Consider the following 21,699-nt stretch of genomic DNA (forward strand, 5'->3'; position numbering starts at 1 on the left):
GCTGAGTCTGCCAGGCCCTGAGAGAGGAAAGTGGGTATTGGGTAGGAAGGGCATGGGTAGCAGAGTAGACACATATTTCTTTGGACACCTGATTCTGGATTCACAACCCAAGATGTGGCTCTTGTGTGGCTTCTGGCCCCCTTCCCAAGCTCCTTACCCAACAAGGCTAGGCCCCTCCCCAAATAGTCCCTAATGCCTTATGGACAGGAGCCCGACATGATGCAATGAAGGTATCATTGTAGGCAGCCTCCTCCCCTGGGTGAGGGACACATGAGAGTGTTACCCAGCATGCCTTGGGGTTCAGTCTCTGCTCCTTTCTCCTCTCTTCCTCTCTCCTCTGGAGACAAAAGGGCAAATCCTCCAGAGAAGGTGGAAGGCAGCTTAGGAGAACCCCATCCCAAAGCCTGCACAAAACAATATGTTTGGGCGCTGGTGGCTCACGCCTGTAATCCTAGCTACTCAGGAGGCTGAGATCTGAGGATCGAGTTTCAAAGCCAGCCTGGGCAGGAGAGACTGTGAGACTCCTATCTCCAATAAACCACCAGAAAATCGGAAGTGGCGCTGTGGCTCAAGTGGTAGAGCGCTCGCCTTGAGCTGAAGAGCTGAGGGACAGCGCCCAGGCCCAGAGTTCAAGCCCCATGACTGACAAAAAAACAAAACAAAACAAAAAACTGAATATGTTGATAGAATTAAATAGAATCTAGGGCAGAAACTAAGTGGGTCTAGGACCTTAGCATCTGTCACTAGCCAATGCCCAGGCAGCAGGGGTTAGGTGGGGCATGAGCCTGGAATACACCAACTTGGGGTGCACAGCTTCAGTTTCTAAACCCACCACCAAGAAGCCCATAAAACAAACACTTCCGGGCTGGGAAGGTGGCTCAGTGGTAGAGCACTTGCCTTGCATGCATGAGGCCCTGGGTTCGATTCCTCAGCACCACATAAACAAAAAGAAAAAAGCCGGAAGTGGCGCTGTGGCTCAAGTGGTAGAGCGCTAGCCTTGAGCTGAAGAGCTGATGGACAGCGCCCAGGCCCAGAGTTCAGGCCCCATGACTGGACACCACCCAAAAAAAAAAAAAACACTTCCCACTCCCCCCCTACCTGCACCAAGGTAACTTGTTCTACAAGCAAGGGACAGGTGGAGGATGTGAAGACCTGTATTGTCCAGGAGCAGGGCATAAAATGGGGCAGAAGAGGACTGGAGGTGATGTTTAAGAATATTTAGCTAGCCAGGCACCATTGGCTCACTTCTGTAATCCTAGCTACTCAGGAGGCTGAGATCTGAGGATCACAGATCAGCCTTGAGAAAAAAAAAAAGTACGAAACAGGGCTGGGAAGGTGGCTCAGTGGTGGAGCGCTGCCTTGCATGCATGAGGCCCTGGGTTTGATTCCTCAGCACCACATAAGCAAAAAGAAAAAAGCCAGAAGTGGCGCTGTGGCTCAAGTGGTAGAGCGCTAGCCTTGAGCTGAAGAGCTGAGGGACAGCGCCCAGGCCCAGAGTTCAGGCACCACGACCCGACCCCCCCCCCCAAAAAAAAACCAACCAAAAAACCCCTAAGGAACAGTGTCCAAACCCTGAGTACTAACTAGCATACTGTATTTCTTCACCTATCATTGCCTAAACTTGAGGGGCGGCTGAGTGGTCTAGCCTGTGCAGCCACTAGGTGGCAGGAAAAGGCCAAGGACTCTGGCTTCCCTTTATCACTACCAGCAGCAACTTCCTCCCGGGCCTGCCTCCTATAGGGCAGCCAGCCCTCTGCAGCCTCCAACACAGGGCTCCTGAAGTCTATACATTCCTCTCAATGCCTTCTGAAAGGCAGATGTTCTGCCTTCAAAACATCATTTAAAAACGATCAGACCAAACACCCATGCCTGTAATCCTAGCTATTCAGGAGGCTGAAATCTGAAGATCGTGGTTTGAAGCTATCCAATGCAGGAAAGTCTGTAAGATTCTTATCTCCAATTAACCACCAGAAAACCAGATATGGAGCTGTGGTTTAAGTGGTAGAGTGCTAGCCTTGAACACAAAGAGACTCAGGGACAGGCCCTGAGTTCAAGCCCCACAACAACAACAAGTCCCTTGAGATGGGTCCCTATTAGAGATTTAGCAATTTAGCTAGTACCTTTCCTGAGTTGGAATCAATTCTGTGTCTTTGGCTGAACATGAGAGGGAAAATGGTGGGTGTTCTGAACTAAAAGTGCGCTAAGATTGTACACAAGCTTCTCACACTATGAGAGGTTGGAGGGAACCAAGAAAGATAAGGAACCCACTTTTTTCATCTTCAATCAGGCGACATACAACTGACTGGCATGGGGAATCACCTACATTGTTTACTCTTGGCTTGTAAATTACGTGTCTATGTGCTTTACCTCGGCTATAGAAGGCAGATAGAACAGCCTTTGGGATAGAATAAATGTGGTAGTTGGAAGGTGTAAACAGGGAGCACAAGAAATGGAAGTTTCACGGAGGGGGATGAAAAAGGCAGGAGAGGTAGCTTTATATTTGACTTTCCTGTCCAGACTGACTTGGAACCATGATTCTCCAGATGTCAGCTTCCTGAGTAGGTAGGATTGTAGGCATGAGCCACTGGTGCCTGACCTACCTATACTGTGTGTGTGTATATGTATGCATGCACCAATACTGGGCTTGAACTCAAGACCTGAGTGCTATCCCTGAGCTTGTTTGCTCGACTAGTTGCTTTGCCCAAATAGCCATAATTTATTAGATTCCAAGTGAAGCATTTTCCCTTGTAATATTCCTTTCATTGTTCAAGCTATTTCTCTTCCTCTTTCCCCCCTCCCTCTTTGTCTTTCTCGGTTTGTGAGGCAGGGTCTCACTGTATAACCCAGACTAGCCTCAAACTTAGGATTCTCTGATCCACCCGTTTCATCCGAGTGCTGAGATTATAGGCATATACCACCCTTGCTTCCGAGAGGGAATACCAGGAGCTAATGCCACCAAAAAGACTATCAGAATTGACTAGAGATGGTTCCATAACAACAAAAGTTGTACTGGGGACTCGTAAAGAATTTCAAGACTCCTTTCCTTCTCATCAGGCCCATAGAAATGACTTCCTAGACATGGAAGTCATCTTATTTGGTGTGCTTCCCTATTCTCTGCAGAGAATTTCCCCAAAAGGCACAAAGGTAGTCCATCGCCTCCTACAGGGTGAACTTGTAGAGAGATTGGGTGGGAAAGTGAAGCCGGGAGATCTGAGTGGGTCCAGGAACAAACTGGTGTAAGTCAAAGGAACATAGCGGGTATTCTCTCCAAACGGCTCAAGAGGTAATGGATAGAAAGGCAGTAGGAAGGAAGAAGAACTGGGCATGATGCTTGCTGGTGTGTAATCCCAGCACTTGAGCGGTTAAGGCAGGATTGCAAATTCTAGGCCAGTCTGGACTACATGGAGACTCCCTATATAGGCTCAAACAAACAAGTCAACTCCAGAATGGTAGCTGGAGAGATATGTAGATGAAATGTATAAGAAATCTTGACTACCCACCATGGGATAACCACTGCCCAAACATGGGAAAATATGAAATCTCATAGGCAGGGCCTACACCACTGCTCACCAAGGCAAGAAGCACCCAGAGGCTCTCTGGAATCTCTTGCACTTCCTGGGGAAGACCAAAGAGCCTTAAACAATGGCCATAAGCCTCAGGGGTTTTCCAACACCTCTACCAAGACCAGCTCAGCATTAGGTGTGTCAGAGCTATTGACATCACACCTTCCCATCCTGAGACAGGTGAGGAGGCAGAAGATGGGAGAGAGATTGAAAAACCACAAACTCCAATGGGATGAAATGATTTCTAAACATTTTTATTTCAAATCTCTTTTCACCCCTCCCCAAAAAGACATGGGTCGGTACAGCAATCATAAAAAGGAGATACAAACACAAGAGTCAAAGGTCTCCCGCACTGACACTTACAAAACCTGGGAATTGTACATGGGATTTCCAAACAGGACCTGCAGCAGCTACTAATGTCCCTTTACAAGAGTCAAACATGCCTATTAATACAGTATATACAGACACCCCATTCTGGACCTAGTCTACAGGGACATCCCAATGCCCACCCCTCTATACCCAGAAAAATACCAAAACACACCCAAAGTGCATTTGTTTTGTTTATATCAAAACATCTTTCCCTCTCCCTAGCCCTCCCTCAGGCCCTCCCCCCCCCATTTAAGATTGGCCTGCAAGTCTATTTTAACCATTTAGTCATTTTTTATAGTTTATGAAAATAAATTATACAGCAACTATTTTAATAAATTAAGCACAAAAGGGGAGAGGGAAAGGACAACTAAATGGGAAGACAAAAGCCAGGCCACGCTTTGGCTTGGAGGGCAGGGGTGGCTAATTGGGACAGGGTGGTTGCAGGGAGTGGCTCCCCTTCTAGTGAACTGGCAACCACATGAAGCCAGAACGACACCCTTCATCATGGACTTCCTTAAAAACAACCAAAATGTACAGCAGTGGCTGTGCCATGGCAATACCGCTTTGGGCATCCCAACAACTGGCCTGCCCACAGGGTGGTGCCCGGATCCTGCCTGTCCTATGAAGCACCAGGGATGGAGTGGTTAGACCAGCCTGCCACTCCATCGGAGCTGGTTAGGGAGCTGCGGACACAGCCGAGTGTGGCTGTGTACAGGTACATGATTAGCCCGGATGGGTTCTAATGAATAGTGTCCTGTTTTCTTTATGTTTTTGTCTCCAGGAGCAACTACAATCGCAGTCCAGCTGCGACCTGATATAGGTGTCTTCTCGCCATGGTTGGCTGCTTTTGCCGGCCCCTTTATGCCTCCTGGCATGGAGGAGTAGGAGAGGGGAAGGGAGCACTTCTAGGAACCCTCTAAAACCTGCTGAATGAAATGGGAGTGAAGGCATGTCACAAACTCAGCATGCAGGGCTGGCTTCCTGGGAGGTAGATGAGAGTGGGAAGGAATGGGAAAAGGTGCAGAGAGGGCAGGAAAGGAGACAGGAACAACTAGGTGATCCCCCTACCCCAATACACCCCGTGCCCCAAAAAGCAATGAAAAGGACAAAGATGACATGAAATCTGCTGTAAGAAAGGTCTCTTCCTCTGGCAGATTAGAGAATCCATATTGTAAATGCAACTCATTCCTCTGTTTCTGAACTGCAGTACCTGAGTCCCCAGTGCCTGTCTCTGTGATTCAACCCATCTCATTTCTCCAAAAACGTTTCCATTTGCTCGAGGCCTCCTGTCATTCTGTGCTGAGCATGAGGGCTCCAATGTCAAAACAGGATACATACTGGGACTTGTGGACTTCTGTGGCCCCATAATCCTACAGCTATCATAGTATAATAGGGCATATTTTTTTTCTTTTTCTTTTTTCTTTTTTTTTTTTTAATAAAAAAGGTTTTACTCCCCAGGAGCAAATAAATCATTTTGAACTACTGATAAACACTGCTGCAGTGAAAAAGAAAGATGGCTACATGTATGCAATAGCACAAATTCAGTGTAAAGACAGCTGTGTTGACGACTAGAGATAAAACCCACTTATCCATCTCTCCCTTTCCCACAAACCAAACCAAGAGGATTCCCATAGGGAAAATGTCTAACTCAAAAGCTCTTCCCCTACACATGGGGGCCATGTCATTCTCTTTAAGTGGAAAACAAATTCCAGTCCCCCACCAGTGGAGATGCTCTCAATACTCCAACTAGACACAAGACTTCTGCAAATGAAGACACATATACTCATTCACTCACCACACACAGACTTGCAGACCTTTCCAGTAGTCAGAGCTACATCCTAGTGCCTGGTCCTCTAACCTCTGGGCTCAAAATGAAGGGAGAGACAGCAGAGAGGAAAAAAAATCTCACTTTGGGGGAGAAACCTCATCCTATCCCCAGTTCCTTCTGGATGGGGACTTCAAGCAGACTGTGCTCTGCTGGGAGCTCAGTAGAAAAGGTTGGCTCTATTCCAGTCTCACACGCCTGGACCTGGGAGTTCTGACCATCTCCACTCAATCCTTCCAGATGAATCCTGGAGAGGATATGCTATCTCCACATCATTTCCAACCACACAATCAGCCCAAATGAAAAGAAGGAAAGAAAGAAGAATCCAAGAAGCTCCCTGTCATCTTTCTTCTCAGGAGGTTGATACTGCCATCCATGTTCTCTTTTATCTTGGCATAGGTAGGAGACCAGGCCAAGGTCGTCGTAAGTGATCCCCAAATTATTTCAAGGACCAGCTGTCACTCATTTATCTAGTTCCCCACACCAAAGCCCCCACCCTGTTACTCCTGTGCTCTAAATATAATACAAGCATTTCAAGTAACAGCAGGTTGCAGCAGTAGTTGACACTAGCTCACATTGGTGCATACCAAGCTGAGCAATACAATAGATCAGTCATAAACAAGTAAAGGACCTGAGAGTACTGACACTCCCTACCCACAACAGAGAAACCAACAATGCGTCTCTAGAAGTAAGAGCCTTTCCTAGTTCATGACTTTTAGCATAGAAGTAGAGAGGAATGAGTACACTGCACACTGCATTTCCACTGGCATGCTCAGCCCTGGACAAGTGCTAACCACCAGCCCTGCTCCTACTTTCCTCTGCTCTACTGACTCTAGCCAACCCGCACTTTAGTCAACAGTCTCAGTCCCCTTCTCTCCACTGCTTATCTAACTTGTTCTATACAAGGCCACGCCCATCTGCACCAAACACTCATACCTGATGGAGATTGTGATGTCCTTTGCAGTGTATTCAACTAAGGAAGGGTCAGGCCAATCTAAGCTGTGAGAAAAGCAGATAGACCACATATATGTAAACAGTCTTCCCCAGGAACTGGTGGGGGAAGAGAGAGACAGGCAGTTGGGACATGCCTCTGCAAGCCAGTTTGGTTTTGTTCCTGAGTGTATGAATTCTCTACTGCAAACCCCAGTACCACAAAGGTACTCACTGTTGACTACTATCATCTCCTTCAGAGTTTGAGCAGATAAAGGTCAATAGTGAGGGGCTGGGCCATTGATAGTCACTTGGCTGATTTCTGGCTTTGGCCTCCACCTACCAGATACTTTTAACTTTTAGACCTGCCTCATGCCTGAGAAGCTTCCGTCTAGACCACTGCACTGATCGGATTTTGTAATGATGGTGCTCTGAAAAAACGGTATACTGCCCAGCACACACCATGCGGATTTCTGCTTCATCGCTTTTGTTCATGTATTTCTCTTCTTATGCTTCCCCTGCCTACAACCCAAAGCCTCACTGCTGCAGCGCTCTCCCAGACCATCTGGTCTTCCCTGATCTCACCCACTCTAAATGTCTTTAAAGACAGGCCTTGATTCTCTGCTACAATGAGTCATTCTCCAATTACATCATGAGCAGCAGTGACTTGAAAGTTCCCTCAGTCCAGGGAACATGTTTACTAACTAGCCCACAGCCATGAAAACACACTAAAAAAATAATTTTTAAATTATGAGTAGCTAAAATGGGGGGTGGGTGGGATGAAATTACAGGTAGTCTGCATATTAGCCACTCAAAGACCTCATTGGGTTTCATACCTCAGGCTCTATGGTAGGGTAACACTTTCTGCAAAATGGCAAACAACTTACACTCACCAGAGGCAAGACTCACAGGTTAAGCCAATCTTTGGATCACAATCTGTGTGTGTGTGTGTGTGTGTGTGTGTGTGTGTGTGTGTGTGTGTGTGTGTGTGTGTGTGTGTGTGTGTGTGTGTGTGTGTGTGTGTGTGTGTGTGTGTGTGTGTGTGTGTGTGTGTGTGTGTGTGTGTGTGTGTGTGTGTGTGTGTGTGTGTGTGTGTGTGTTGGTACTGGGGCTTGAACTCAGGGCCTCCTGCTTTTTGCTTGGCTTTTTTGTTCAAAGCTGATGCTCTACCACTTGTGAGTCATACCTCTACTTCTAGCTTTTTGCTGGTTAACTGGAGATAAGAGTCTCATGAACTTTCCTGCCAAGGCTGGCTTGTAACTGTGATTTTCAGATCTCAGCCACTTGAGCAGCTAGGATTACAGCCAAGAGCCATCGACACCTGGCTGGATCACAATTTTATAAAACTGGTATTGAAACCAAAGAAAGGAGAGGTACCGTAGGATATTGTGGCTGGGTTTATGCTGCAAAACACATCTTGTGGGTCATCTCTTTGTAGTAATAATGCATATTTCCTCTCTGTTCAGCTACAAGGAAGAAAACTGATCCTTCCAGGCAAGGCTTCCAGATGAGGCAGTCCTATAAAACAACCAAGACAGAGGGACCTTGCCCCCAAACTGACAGCATTATTTGTCTCCTGATCTGAGGCAGACACAGCATAGACATCCAAAAGACAGTCACATAGAACACAATGTAGAAGAGTAATAAAGACCCAACAGCTCAGCTGTCACATTTTAACAGCAAACCTCTCCCATAGAGAGTAACTATGAGAAAGCAAACTCACAATATTGTATGATTGGCAATGGCTGGCTGCAGGCATAATTAAAGATCACTGAAAAACACTGAGTTTTTATCCTCCGTTTTTCATGTCCAGTTGTGAAACAAGCCATCTGACAGAACTTCCCACTGAAAGGAGGACAACAGGATCTGACTCAGGAAATGTCTTGGTTGCTAGGATGAACATAAAAATAAAGAAGCCATTGCTATCTCTAGAACAACAGATAAACCCAAAAACCCGAGGTGATACTCTTCCTCTGCACTAAGGAAATCTCATTAAGGCTGAGACACTGGGCTTCCTCTAGGAAGAGCACAATACTGTTTCTCACCTTCTTCTACATTCCTTTTCACTAACAGATGGAGGCAACAAGGATGCCTAAACCATGGCCCCTGTTTGTCATGAAGTTACCGGAAGCATGTTCCATTAACCTCAGCATCCCAGATTGGAGCTCTGTACTGCTCAGGTGATAGAGCAGCCTCACCAGCTGGTAGAAGCAATAGCAGTGGAGGTAACAGGATGTTACCAGACTGAAGTGAAATGGACAGTTATCTCAGGGGAAAAGGGCTAAGGGTAAAGGGAAAATGGTGGTAACTTCAGGTCACAGAGCTTAAAGAATGAAGTAAAACAGAATGAAGACATATTCTGAAATCAAGTTTCCAACCCTTAAAAGGGAGGCTGTGAGGAGTCACTACTTCCTCTAGCTAAGTATTTGCCAGTCTAACAATCTTCCTGCCAAGCACCACCCTCCTTTCTCCCATTCCTACTGACTCTTGGCACTGAGGAGCTGATTCTCCTTCCTGCAGAAACTTCCAGTTCCACTTTGCCCTTCTCTGACTTCTTGCCCTTCCTCAAGATCCATGGTGAGGACTCATATTTTTTGTTACTAGCTGAACTAGACTCCTCTACTCCCAACCCTTTGGACCTGATCTTCCTTTATACTACTTTCAGTCCAATGGGCACAAAGCTTAGCTGCCTTCAAAGTGAGTTTTCCATTCTGAGAAATGGAAATATCAAAAACAAAACTTATTGAAAAAAAAACAAAAATAAAAACAGTGTTGAGACTTCTTCCAGTTTTTCAAGGAGCTTATCTAGTTCTGGGGTACCATGGGGATGCAAAATGCTGGAGCCCCACTCAGAGTATGGCTGTGTGCTTCTTCCAAGCCCCAGGGCTATAGGGGAAACAAAGTCTGCACAGAGACTCCCAATTCTTCATATTCTCTCTTGTTTTTCCTAGTTCTTCTTTACATTTGGCTCTTCAAACTGGAGCTTGGCAATCATATGCCTAGGTAAAACACAGAAGGAAGAAGATGGTTTGGTTCAACAGTATACAACTAAAATGGAGTGACAGAACTAACTGCTGGAGGTTGGAGAAGCGAAGCTGAAAAGGAGAAGAGCTTAGACAGCCAGATGCTTGTGCAAATATCTCAGCTGGCTGGGGATATGGAGATTACTTCTGTGTCAAGCATATTATTGAGTGCCAAAATGAGGTTCTGAAATAAATGAGGAAATATATCTTATAACATTACTCATATTCTCTATTCTCTTACCTTTTAGTTTACTACCACCCACTTTCCCTTACTTTTTCCTCTGACCCACTTGGTCTAGAGGCTAAAAAGAAAACTAAGACAGGAAGTGGTATATTTTTCAAAAACAGTTATTTTTCAGATAAGGTCTCTTATTTTTGCCTAGAGCTATTCTCAGACCCCAGTCTTCCAACTTATGTCTCTTATATATCTGGAATCACAGCTGTGAACACCACCACTTAGCTTGTTAGTTGAGATGAAGTTTTCACTAACTTTTTGCCTAAACACATTCCACATTTTCTTTCTGTATTTTTTTTCCCGGTTTTGGTGCTTGAACTTTGGGCTTAGGCGCTGTCCCTTTGCTCTTCAGCTCAAGGCGAGCACTCTACTGCTTGAGCTACAGTGCCACTTCCGGTTTTCTAGTGGTTTATTGGAGATAAGAGTCTTACGGACTTTCCTGCTTGGGCTGGCTTTGAACCGTGATCCTCAGATCTCAGGCTCTTGTGTAGCTAGGATTACAGACGTGATCCACCAGGGCCCAGCTCCTTTTTTTTTTTTGGTCAGTTGTGGGGCTTGAACTCAGGGCTTGGGCGCTGTCCCTGGGCTTTTGTGTTCAAGGCTAGTGCGCTAACACTTTGAGCTACAGCGCTACTTCCAGTTTTCTGGTGGTTAATTGGAGACAAAAGTCTCACGGATGGGGCTGGGAAGGTGGCTCAGTGGTAGAGTGCTTGCCTTGCATGCCTGAGGCCCTGGGTTCGGTTCCCCAGCACCACATAAGCAAGAAGAAAAAAAAAGCCGGAAGTGGCACTGTGGCTCAAGTGGTAGAGTGCTAGCCTTGAGCTGAAGAGTTGAGGGATAGCACCCAGGCCCAGAGTTCAGGCCCCAGGACCGGACCCAAAAAAAAAAAAGTCTCACGGACCTTCTTACCTGGGCTGGCTTTGAACCATGATTCTCAGATCTCAGCTTCTTAAGTAGCTAGAATTATGAGGATGAGCCACCAGCACCTGCCTACTTGGCACATTTTAAAGTATTTCCTGCCCCCACCCCCCTCCTTTTCTTCTTTTAGTGGTAATGGGACTTGAACTCAGGGATTTGCATTTGCTGGGCAAGTGTTGATCCCTTGAACCATGACCCTAGCCTTCTTTCTTTCTTTCCTCCTTGCCTCCTCTCCTCTCTCCTTCTTTTTCTTTGTGCTGGGCCTGGGGCTTGAACTCAGGGACTAGATAGGTGCTATCTCTGAGTATTTTTGTTCAAAGCTAGTGCTCTACCATTTGAGCCACAGCTCTACTTCTAGCTTTTCTTCTTCTTTTTCCCCTACTTAGAGATAAGAGTCTCACAGACTTTCCTGCCTAGGCTGGCTTCAAACCACAATCTTCAGATCTCAGTCTCCTGAGTAGCTAGGATTACAGGCATGATCTACTGGCACCTGGCTTTATGTTTTTTGGGTATATGTTTTTTTTTTTGTCAGTTGTGGGGTTTCAACTAAGGCCTGGATGCTGTCCCTGAGCCTCTTTGTGTTCAAGGCTAATGCTCTACCACTTGAGTAACAGTGCTACTTCTGGGTTTGAAGTGGTTAATTGGAGATAAGAGTCTCATGGGCTGGCGTTGAACCATGATCCTCAGATCTCAGCTTCCTAAGTAGCTAAGATTACAAGCACCCAGCTCTTTTTTTTTTTGGGGTCCGGTCATGGGGCCTGAACTCTGGGTGCTGTCCCTCAGCTCTTCCAACTCAAGGCTAGCGCTCTACCACTTGAGCCACAGCACCACTTCCGGCTTTTTTCTTTTTGCTCATGTGGTGCTGAGGAATCGAACCCAGGGCCTCATGCATGCAAGGCAAGCGCTCTACCACTGAGCCACCTTCCCAGCCCCCCAGCTCTTTTTTTAAAGCCTATATATAATTCAGTCTGGGAGCTGGGAATGTAGCTTAGTGGTAGCGTGTTATCTAGCATGCATGAAGCCCTGGGTTTGATTCCTCAGTACCACATAAACAGAAAAAGCCAGAAGTAATGCTGTGGCTCAAGTGGTAGAGTGCTAGCCTTGAGCAAGAGAAGCTCAGGGACAGTGTCCAGGTCTTAAGATCAAGCCCCAGGACTGGCAAAAAAAAAAAAAATCTAGTCTGACTTTGAATCAGTAATCCTCCTGTTTCAGTGCTAAGATAATAGTCATGCACCATGCCCAGCCTAAGTATTTCTTGTCTGACTTTCTTCTAAACAGAGTACATACTCCTTGGTGAGTCCAGATGCCTGGACTGGGGGTACACATGGGAAATTGTGGGGAGGCATGATGCTCAACACATGATGAAAACTGCCCAGTACATAGGCTGGGCAGGGAAGCAAAGAGTCCTTACCCTTGGTGGTGACCAACAGGAGGCCCTCGCTACGTGGAGGGCTCTACCTCTTGCTTCTGTTTGGAAATGAGCTGCGCTTCCTTTAGAGACAGGTATACCTCTTCCTGAGGATCATAGTAGTAGAACTTTCGGATATAAGATATCAGAGGTCTGTGAAAAATAAGGAGACACATAAAGGATAAAATTATAAGACATACTCTTTTTTTTTGAGTCATGGGACTTGAATTCTGGGCCTGGGCACCTCAGCTCCCTGAGCTCTTCCACTCAAGGCTAGAGCTCTACCATTTGAGCCACAGTGCTACTCCTGGTTTTCTGGTGATTAATTGGAACTAAGAGTCTTAAGGACTTTCCTGCCCAGGCTGGCTTGGATCCAAAATCCTCTAATCTCACCTCCCAAGTAGCTAGGATTATAGGCATGTACCATTGGTACTCAGGCAAAATATATTCGGTTTTTTTGTTTTGTTTTGTCGGTCGTGGGGCTTGAACTCTGGGTTTGGGCACTGTCCCTGTGCTCTTCAGCTCAAGGCAAGTGCTCTACTGCTTGAGCCACAGCACCACTTCCGGTTTTCTAGTGGTTTATTGGAGATGAGTCTCACGAACTTTCCTGCCTGGGCTGGCTTTAAACTGTGATCCTCAGATCTCAGCCTCCTGAGTAGCTAGGATTATAGGCGTGAGCCACCAGCGCCTGGCTACTCCTTTGTTTAGCTCTTCTTTCTTCTTCATTCCTCTATGACTAACATAATACCAAAGACTTTATGTCAACCTAACAAAATTCCTGCCTTCTCCTTCATTACATTTTTCTCTCTCTCTCTTACCACTCCTACTCTGCTCTCCATGGGGCCCACAAAAAGGGCTGATAAACTCTCTTTCTCCACTTTCAGCTTCAGTGTGACAGTTCTAGAGTTAAGACACATGAAAAATGAAAGTATACTGCCTGTGAATACTTTAGGCCAGCCTCTGCCTGTGTCAGCAGCTTGCAGGACTCATTGCTATTTGTAATCCACCCCAATTCCTTCCCCAATCTAAACAACCCCACTGTACTTAGGCAGTGGGAGATCCGGGATGTGATCTATTCGGACGAGCTGTCGGATCCGGAATCTGCAAAGGTGCTGCAGGGATTTGACATTGCTGAATCGGGACACTGGATAGAGCAGCTGAACTGGAGTTGGCGGCAGTCCTTCAAGAATGAAAACAAAGAATATTCAGAGGGAACGATGAAGCGAACTACAACTTCCTTATGAATAGAGTCCAGGGAGAGGGCTTCTTTATATATACATTCTGCATAAGTCTTTCCACAAAGGGCTCATTTTCCACTTGCAAAATAACTACTACAACATTTCACACTCAAGGAACTTGTTCTCCTCTACACTTTTGTGGGTGTGTGTGTGTTTGTGTGTCTGTGTGTAGCTCAAATATAGGGCCTGGGCACTCTCCATGAGTTCTTCTGCTCAAGGCTAGTGCTCTACCACTTTGAGCCACAGCATCACTTCCAGTATTCTGGTGGTTAACTGGAGATGAGAATCTCACAAACTTTCTTGACCCTGCTGACTTATAATCATGACCCTCAGATTTCAGTCTCTTGAGTAGTTAGGATTACAGGTGTGAGCCACCAGAACCTTGCTAGAAATACTTTTCAGCTCTACAACATATATTATTGGTTCCCAACTGGGAACATTAGACTTGAGTGAAAAAGCTCAGTGCCCAGGCCCTGAGTACAAGTCTCAATACCAGCAAAAAAAAAAAAAAAAAATCCAATTTAAAGTGTGATTTTTTGGTGGGGGGGGAAGGGGTGTCAGTCGTGGGGCTTGAACTCAGGCTTGGGCACTGTCCCTGAGCTCTTTTGCTCAAGGATAGTGCTCTACCACTTTGAGCCACAGCACTACTTCCAGTTTTCTGGTAGTTAACTGGAAATAATAGTCTTTCAGACTTCCCTGCCCAGGCTAGCTTTAAACCATGATCCTATCAGATCTCGGCCTCCTGAGTAGCTAGGATTACAGGTATGAGCCACCAAAGCCCAGCTTGCAAAGAAATATCTTACCTATGACACTCAACATAGGTCTTAAAAGACAGCACTATACTAATAAACATATTCTACCTTCTTCATGTAGTTTCCACAAGTGCCAACAAGTTCAAATTTTTTAATATGATTACTGCTATCTTTTTCTGTGATAAAGTAATGATCAAGAATCTGACCAAAGGCTGGAAATGTGCTTAGTGGTAGAGTGCTTGCCTAGCATGCATGAAGCCCTGGGTTTGATTCCTCAGTATCACATAAACAGAAAAAGCTGGAAGTGGCACTGCAGCTAGCCTTGAACAAAAGCAGCTCAGGAATAGTGCCCAGCCCTTGAGTTTAAGCTCTAGGATTGGCAAAAATAAGTATCTGACCAACTTTTTAGCATAACAGTTACCTAATAAACAGTAGTCTTTTTTTGGGGGGGGGGGTCTGGTTGTGGGGCCTGAACTCTGGGCCTGGGGCGCTGTCCCTCAGCTCTTCAGCTCAAGGCTAGTGCTCTACCACTTGAGCCACACACAGCGCCACTTCGGGCTTTTTTCTTTTTGCTTATGTGGTGCTGAAGAATTGAACCCAGGGTCTCATGCATACAAGGCAAGCGTTCTACTACTAAGCCACCTTCCCAGCCCTAGTCTTTTTATAATATAAGAACGTTAGTTAAAATTTCTGTAGACAGAAAGAATACATTTGGGAAATAAAATGAATTGTGAGGAGTCCAAGGTTCTAGTCTCTTAATACTTAAAGCAGAGATGCTACGGAGTCCTGATTCCTCTCTGAGTTACACAGCATACTCACAAGCAGCTGATTACCATGCCCCTGTCAATCACCACCATGGTTGGTACTATATATGGCTCTTGCCTTTGTTTTCCTACTGTTCCCCTCTTTATGGCTACCAGCTGTTTGAGGGCAGTGATATGGCTTAATTTTTATACTACATTACAAAATAAAGGTGTTATTAAATACCTCCCAAATCCACAAGCTTCATGAACTGCTAGGCAGTCATTTCCTATGAGGAAGAATTCTAACTTTCCCTTCAACCAAGTTAATGGCATGAGATCCAACTGTGTTGACAGTACTAAGGCAAATACTAAATGAAGTGAGAATTAATACAGTTCACATCCTGTCATGCCTTATTTGAATCACCTGAGATATAAAACATTCATATCACCTGGTTCAATCATGTTTCTGATGTTCTGCCTGAGGTTCCCCAGCAACTCCTTTTTGGAGCAACTTCTTGACATACTGTTTATTAATCTTAATTTAACTTAATAAAAAAGTATAAAGTTTTTGTTTGTTTGTTTGTTTTTGTCAGTCATGGGGCTTACACTTGGGGCCTGGTTGCTGTCTCTTAGACCTTCAGCTCAAGGTGAGTACTCATGGACTTTCTGCCTGAGCTGGCTTTGAACCTCGATCCTCAGATCTCAGCCTCCTGAGTAGCTAGGATCACAGGCATAAACAACCAGTGCCTTACTCTCTCTCTTTTTTGTGCCAGTCCTGGGGCTTAAACTCAGGGCCTGGGTGCTATCCCTGAGCTTTTTTGCTCAAGACTGGTGCTCTACCACAGCTCTACTTCTCATTTGTCAGAGATTAATTAGAGATAAAAATCTCACAGGGGTGAGAAGGTGGCTCAATGGTAGAGTGCTTGCCTCCCATGCATGAGGCCCTAGGTTGGATTCCTCAGCAACACATAAGCAGAAAAAGCTGAAAGTGGTACTGTGGATCAAGTGGTAGAGCACTAGCCTCGAGCTGAAGAGCTGAGGGACAGTGCCCAGGCCCAGAGTTCAGACCCCATAACAGACACACAAAAAAAAGTCTCACAGACTTTCTTTCCCAGGATGGCTTCAAACTGTAATCCTCAGATCTTAGCCTCCTGAGTAGCTAGGATTATAGGCATGAGCCACTGGTGCCTGGCCTAAAATTCTCATTTTAAGTTATTGGTTTCCTACAAATATCTAGTGCTTGTCAGTTTTCTTTTCTCAGGGCTAGAAAAGCAGATTCTGGGAATGGGAAGGTGGCTCAGTGGTAGAGTGCTTGCCTCACATACATGAGGCTATGGGTTGGATTCCTCAGCACCACATAAGCAGAAAAAGCTGGAAGTGGTACTGTGGCTCAAGTGGTAGAGTGCTAGGCTTGAGCTGAAGAGCTGAGGGACAGCGCCCAGGCCCAGAGTTCAGGCCCCACGACCGACAAACAAAACAAAAAACTAATAGAGATGGCAAGTTTATCACAATATGGGCAACCCTACAACAGATACAACAGATACCTCCTAACAAAGAATGAATCTGGCCTCCTAGACATTTACTCACCATTGCCTTTTTGGTGAACACCTCATACACCTTTCTGCTTCTTAGAAAATGACCTGAGATGTTTTGGGGGTTTTGTTGTTGTTGTTGGTGGTGGTGGTGTTTTTGCCTTTTTTGTTTTTGGTGTTTTTCCTTTTGGGAGGGTTACAGGGGTCACAGAAAGGATGAACAAAAGCAATCATGAGGACTGGGAAGTGGCTCAGTGGCAAAGTGCTTGCCTTGCATGCATGAGGCCCTGGGTTTGATTCCTCAGCACCACATAAGCAGAAAAGGCTGAAAGTGGCATTGTGGCTCAAGTAGTAGAACACTAGCCTTGAGCTGAAGAGCTGAGGGACAGCGCCTAGGCCAAGAGTTCACACCCATGACTGACCCCTCTCTCCCCCACTAAGAAGCAATCATGCTATTCAGTGTATACAAAGTGAAAAATGACCTATATAACTTGTGGGCAGAGACAGGAGGGGGAAATTGAGGGAAAATAAAGGAAGAGATAACATTATCCAAAAAAAAGAAATGTACTCATAACTTATGAAATGGTGGCCCCTTGTATGACACATCAATAGTTAACAACATTTTTTTTGGGGGGGGGGGGTCTGGTCGTAGGGCCTGAACTCTGGGCCTGGGTGCTGTCCCTCAGCTCTTCAGCTCAAGGCTAGTACTCTACCACTTGAGTCACAGTGCCACTTCAGGGTTTTTTCTTTTTTGCTTCTGTGGTGCTGAGGAATCAAACCCAGGGCCTCAGGCATGCAAGGCATGTGCTCTATCACTGAGCCATCTTCCCAGCCCCCAATTTTTTTTTTTTTTTAAAGAAAATGAACTGAGAACACTCTCATTGTTCTTGCATGCAGTGCTGAGATGCCTGGATCATCAAGAAGACATTGTAGAATTTTAAATGTTTACATGATGCCTGGACATCAGGTGGGAGCTGTTTTCTCAAATTTATTAGAAGCTAAGTATGTTGCAGGATTAACATACAAAGGCAGGAGATTAGCCTCTGCACTTTAGGAAGAATGCTTTTTAATTTTTTTTTTTTTTTTGGGGGGGGGGGTCTAGTCATGGGGCCTGAACTCTGGGCCTGGGCACTGTCCCTCAGCTCTTCAGCTCAAGGCTAGTGCTCTACCACTTGAGCCACAGCACCACTTCCGGATTTTTTTCTTTTTGCTTATGTGGTGCTGGGGAATTGAACCAGGGTCTCATGCATGCAAGGCAAGCACTCTACCACTGAGCCACCTTCCCAGCCCTAATTTTTTTTTTTTGTCAGTTATGGGGCTTGAACTCTGGGCCTGGGCGCTGTCCCTCAGCTCTTCGGCTCAAGGCGAGCGCTCTACCACTTGAGCCACAGCGCCACTTCTGGTTTTCTGGTGGTTTATTGGAGATAGGAGTCTCAGGGTCTTTCCTGCTTGGGCTGGCTTTAAACCACGATCCTCGGATCTCAGCCTCCTGAGTAGCTAGGATTATAGGCGTGAGCCACCAGCGCCTGGTTTTTAAATTTTTTTTAATTTTTATTTTTTATTGTGATTAAGTGATTACATACATTTCACAAATGTCATAATCTTGTGAGATAGTGATACTTAAAGTCAAAACACATTCTAAACTTCATGGGGCAAATTGTCTTTATTGTGGGGAAGAATGCTTTCTTAACCACTAGGGAAAAAAAGCTTAAGTGTGGCCTTTGGAAGCAGGGAGAATTTTGATACTATATTGGATCATACCAAGTTTACAGACAGCCTTACCTGGAACCCTGGATCTCAAGAAATAGAGAAATTTCCCATTTTTAGAGTGCATGATGGCTCTCTTGATGAACTCGACCACAGACTGACAGCGATCTTCAAACTTGGGATGGCACCATAAGCTGAAGGTTCCTGAAATGTAAAGTTAAGAAGTAAAACTTTTAATATGGACATGGTAGCTCATGCCTATAACCTGGCTACTTGGGAGGCTGAGATTGGGAGAATCCAGGTTTAAGGGCAGCCCAGGCAAACATTTCAAGAGATTCCATTTCAAAAGAAGCTGGGGCTGGGAAGGTGGCTCAGTGGTAGAGCACTTGCCTTGCATGCTTGAGGCCCTGGGTTCGATTCCCCAGCACCACATAAGCAAAAAGAAAAAAAAGCTGGAAGTGGCACTGTGGCTCAAGTGGTAGAACGCTAGCCTTGAGCTGAAGAGCTGAGGGATAGCACCCAGGCCCAGAGTTCAGGCCCCACGACCAGACCCAAAAAAAAAAAAAAAATCAAAAGAAGAAGCTGGGTCTAGTGGCGTAAGTCTGTCTTGGGAGCTACAGAAAAAAGTATAAAATAGGAGGACTGAAATCCAGGCCTGAGCAAAAAGCAAAAAGCAAAACATATCTCAATGTGAAGGTTGGAGATATGGCTCAGTGGTAAAGCACTTGACTAGGAAGTACAAAGCCCTGAGTCCCTAAGTTCAAACAATAGTACCACCACAAAGAGTTTTCTTTTTTTTTTGTCAGTCATGGGTCTTGAACTCTGGGCCTGGGCGCTGTCCTTGAGCTCTTCAGCTCAAAGTGAGTAACTCTACCACTTGAGCCACAGTGCCACTTTGGGTTTTCTGGTAGTAAATTGGAGATAAGAGTCCCATAGACGGGGCTGGGAAGGTAGCTCAGCGGTAGAGTGCTTGCCTTGCAAGCATGAGGCCCTGGGTTCGATTCCTCAGCACCACATAAACAGAAAAAGCCAGAAGTGGCGCTGTGGCTCCAGTGGTAGAGCACTAGCCTTGAGATGAAGAGCTGAGGGACAGTGCCCAGACCCAGAGTTCAGGCCACATGACCGGCAAAAAAAAAAAAAAAAAAAAGAGTCCCATAGACATTCCCACCCAGGTTGGCTTTGAACCAGAATTCTCAGATCTCAGCCTCCTAAGTAGCTAGGATTACAGGTGTGAACCACCAACACTTGGCAAGAATTTTTTTTTTTTTTTTTGGGTCCGGTTGTGGGGCCTGAACTCTGGGCCTGGGCGCTGTCCCTCAGCTCTTCAGCTCAAGGCTAGTGCTCTTCCACTTGAGCCAGAGTGCCACTTGCAGCTTTTTTCTTTTTTTTTTCTTATGTGGTGCTGAGGAATCGAACCCAGGGCCTCGAGCATGCAAGGCAAGCACTCTACCACTGAGCCACCTTCCCAGCTCTCGGCAAGAATTTCTTTAAAACATACTTTTTTTATGGAGGTACTGGGGATTGACCTCAAAGCCTCATATATATTAAGAACTCTATCACTTAAGCTAAATCCCCAGCCATTTTAATCAATTAATTAATTAATATTTTGAGACAGTCTCCCTTACCTTTGCCTGGGCTGGTTTCAAACTTAAAATCCTCCTGTTTCCACCTGTAGAGGAGCTGCTATTTATAGACATGTGCCATCACACGTTGCTACAAACTTTAGAAAGATGAGAAGTGCTGGCTGTGGTGATACACATCTATAATCCCAGCACTTGGGAAGTTAAGGTAGGGTGATTTAGCATTTAAGGCCAACCTTGGCAACACAATGAGTTCTAGGCCAGCTTAAGCTATATGGAGAGATAATCCAGCACCTCATCCTCCATGAGGGTATAACTTCTAGAATCCTATGTCTCAACATGTGACTACATTGCTATCTTAAGCTCAAGTCTAAAATCCTAGCTATGCAGGAGGCTGAAATCTGAGAATTAAGGTTTGAAGCCAGGAGACAAATCTGAGACTCTTCAATTAATCATCAAAAAGCTAGAACTAGCCAGGCACCAGTGGCTCATGCCTGTAATCCTAGCTACTCAGGAAGCTAGGTCTTAGGATCACGGTTCAAAGTCAGCCTAGGCAGGAAAGTCTGTGAGACTCTTAATTCCAATTAACCACCAGAAAACCAGAAATGGCTCAAGTGGTAGAGTGCTCACCTTGAGCTGAAGAGCTCAGGGACAGCGCCCAGGCCCAGAGTTCAAGCCCCAAGACCAATTAAAAAAAAAAAAAAAGCTGGAACTAGTGGCATAAATCAAATGATAGAATGACTGTTGTGAGTGAAAAAGCTGAGCAGGAGCTCAAGGCCTTGAGTTCAAGTCTCTACTAGCATTTGAAAAAACAAAAGACCCTACTCAAACTTCAGAATACCAAGCCAGAAGGAAATGTGAACATTCATGACTTAAAAATCAAAACAAACAACCCAGAAAGCTTCAAAAGCTAAAAGCACTAGATTCCAAAAGAATACCCACAAAAAATGATACAAAGGGGCTGGGAATGTGGCTTAGTGGTAGAGTACTTGCCTAGCATGCATGAAGCCCTGGGTTTGACGCCTCAGAACCACATACACAGAAAAAGCCAGAAGTGGGACTGTGGCTCAAGCAGAATGCTAGCCTTGAGTAAAAGAAGCTCAGGGACAGTGCTCAGGCCTGAGTTCAAGCCCCAGAACTGGCAAAAAAAAAAAAAAAGATACAAAGGAAGTATACTAATCACTCCAGGTAACCACAGATTTCTTTTTCTTTTTCTTTTTTTTTGTGGGTCGTGGGCCTTGAACTCTGGGCCTAAGTGCTGTCCCTCAGCTCTTCAGCTCAAGGCAAGTGCTCTACTACTTGAGCTACAGCGCCACTTCTGGTTTTCTGGTGGTTTATTGGAGATAAGAGTTTCACAGACTTTACTGCCCAGGCTGGCTTTGAACCATGATCCTCAGATCTCAGCCTCCCGAATAGCTAGGATTACAGGTGTGAGGCACTGGTGCCCGGCGTAACTGCAATTTCAAACCTCTAGCTATTCTTACAGTATATCACTTAAAATGATAAAGAATAATGTCCCACTGCAAACTGGCAACAGAAAGGCCTCCATTTATTCAAGGGAGAAAAGCTTTTTTCAACAAGAAGTAAGTAGAGAAAGAAGTAATTCAGAAAGCTTTTATACCATCAGGAACCTAAAGACCAGATATTCATCATTCTCAAAATATAGTCATTTATCATTTTCATAAGTTTAACAAACAGCTTCCCTCTGAAATACTTTGTTTTGTATTTGTTTTGTCTGTTTGACTTTGGTTTTAAGGAACAGCAGGAAAATAGGTAACAGTCTCCCTGGTTGTTTGGGGTTTTTGCTTTTTGTTTTTTGTCAGTCCTGGGGCTTGAACTCAGGGGTGGGCACTGTCCCTGAGCTTCTTTTTGTTCC

The 21,699-nt window shown here is 45.4% G+C and overlaps 1 protein-coding gene and 1 long non-coding RNA gene across 4 annotated transcripts in view; one reads left to right on the plus strand and one right to left on the minus strand.

The window, feature by feature from the left end:
- The first annotated feature begins 3,807 nt into the window (after nucleotides 1-3,807).
- Nucleotides 3,808-21,666, plus strand: LOC122103283. The gene is made up of 3 exons (XR_006146733.1): nucleotides 3,808-7,631; nucleotides 15,946-15,952; nucleotides 21,647-21,666. It is a non-coding gene; the product is annotated as an uncharacterized LOC122103283 (long non-coding RNA).
- Socs7 (suppressor of cytokine signaling 7) overlaps nucleotides 9,649-21,699 on the minus strand; it is a 30,573-nt gene continuing 18,522 nt past the window's right edge. For all 3 annotated transcript variants that reach the window (XM_042673817.1, XM_042673816.1, XM_042673815.1), the window contains 4 exons: nucleotides 18,319-18,447; nucleotides 13,316-13,451; nucleotides 12,275-12,424; nucleotides 9,649-9,686 (listed from right to left, as the gene is read on the minus strand). In XM_042673817.1, the coding sequence (XP_042529751.1) occupies nucleotides 12,304-12,424; nucleotides 13,316-13,451; nucleotides 18,319-18,447 (386 nt within the window). In that variant the 3' untranslated portion in view covers nucleotides 9,649-9,686; nucleotides 12,275-12,303. The remainder of the gene's footprint in view (nucleotides 9,687-12,274; nucleotides 12,425-13,315; nucleotides 13,452-18,318; nucleotides 18,448-21,699) is intronic.

The sequence above is a fragment of the Dipodomys spectabilis genome, unplaced genomic scaffold (assembly GCF_019054845.1).
Source record: "Dipodomys spectabilis isolate Male_0828 unplaced genomic scaffold, ASM1905484v1 ptg000018l, whole genome shotgun sequence".
In the NCBI taxonomy this organism is placed as follows: domain Eukaryota; kingdom Metazoa; phylum Chordata; class Mammalia; order Rodentia; family Heteromyidae; genus Dipodomys; species Dipodomys spectabilis.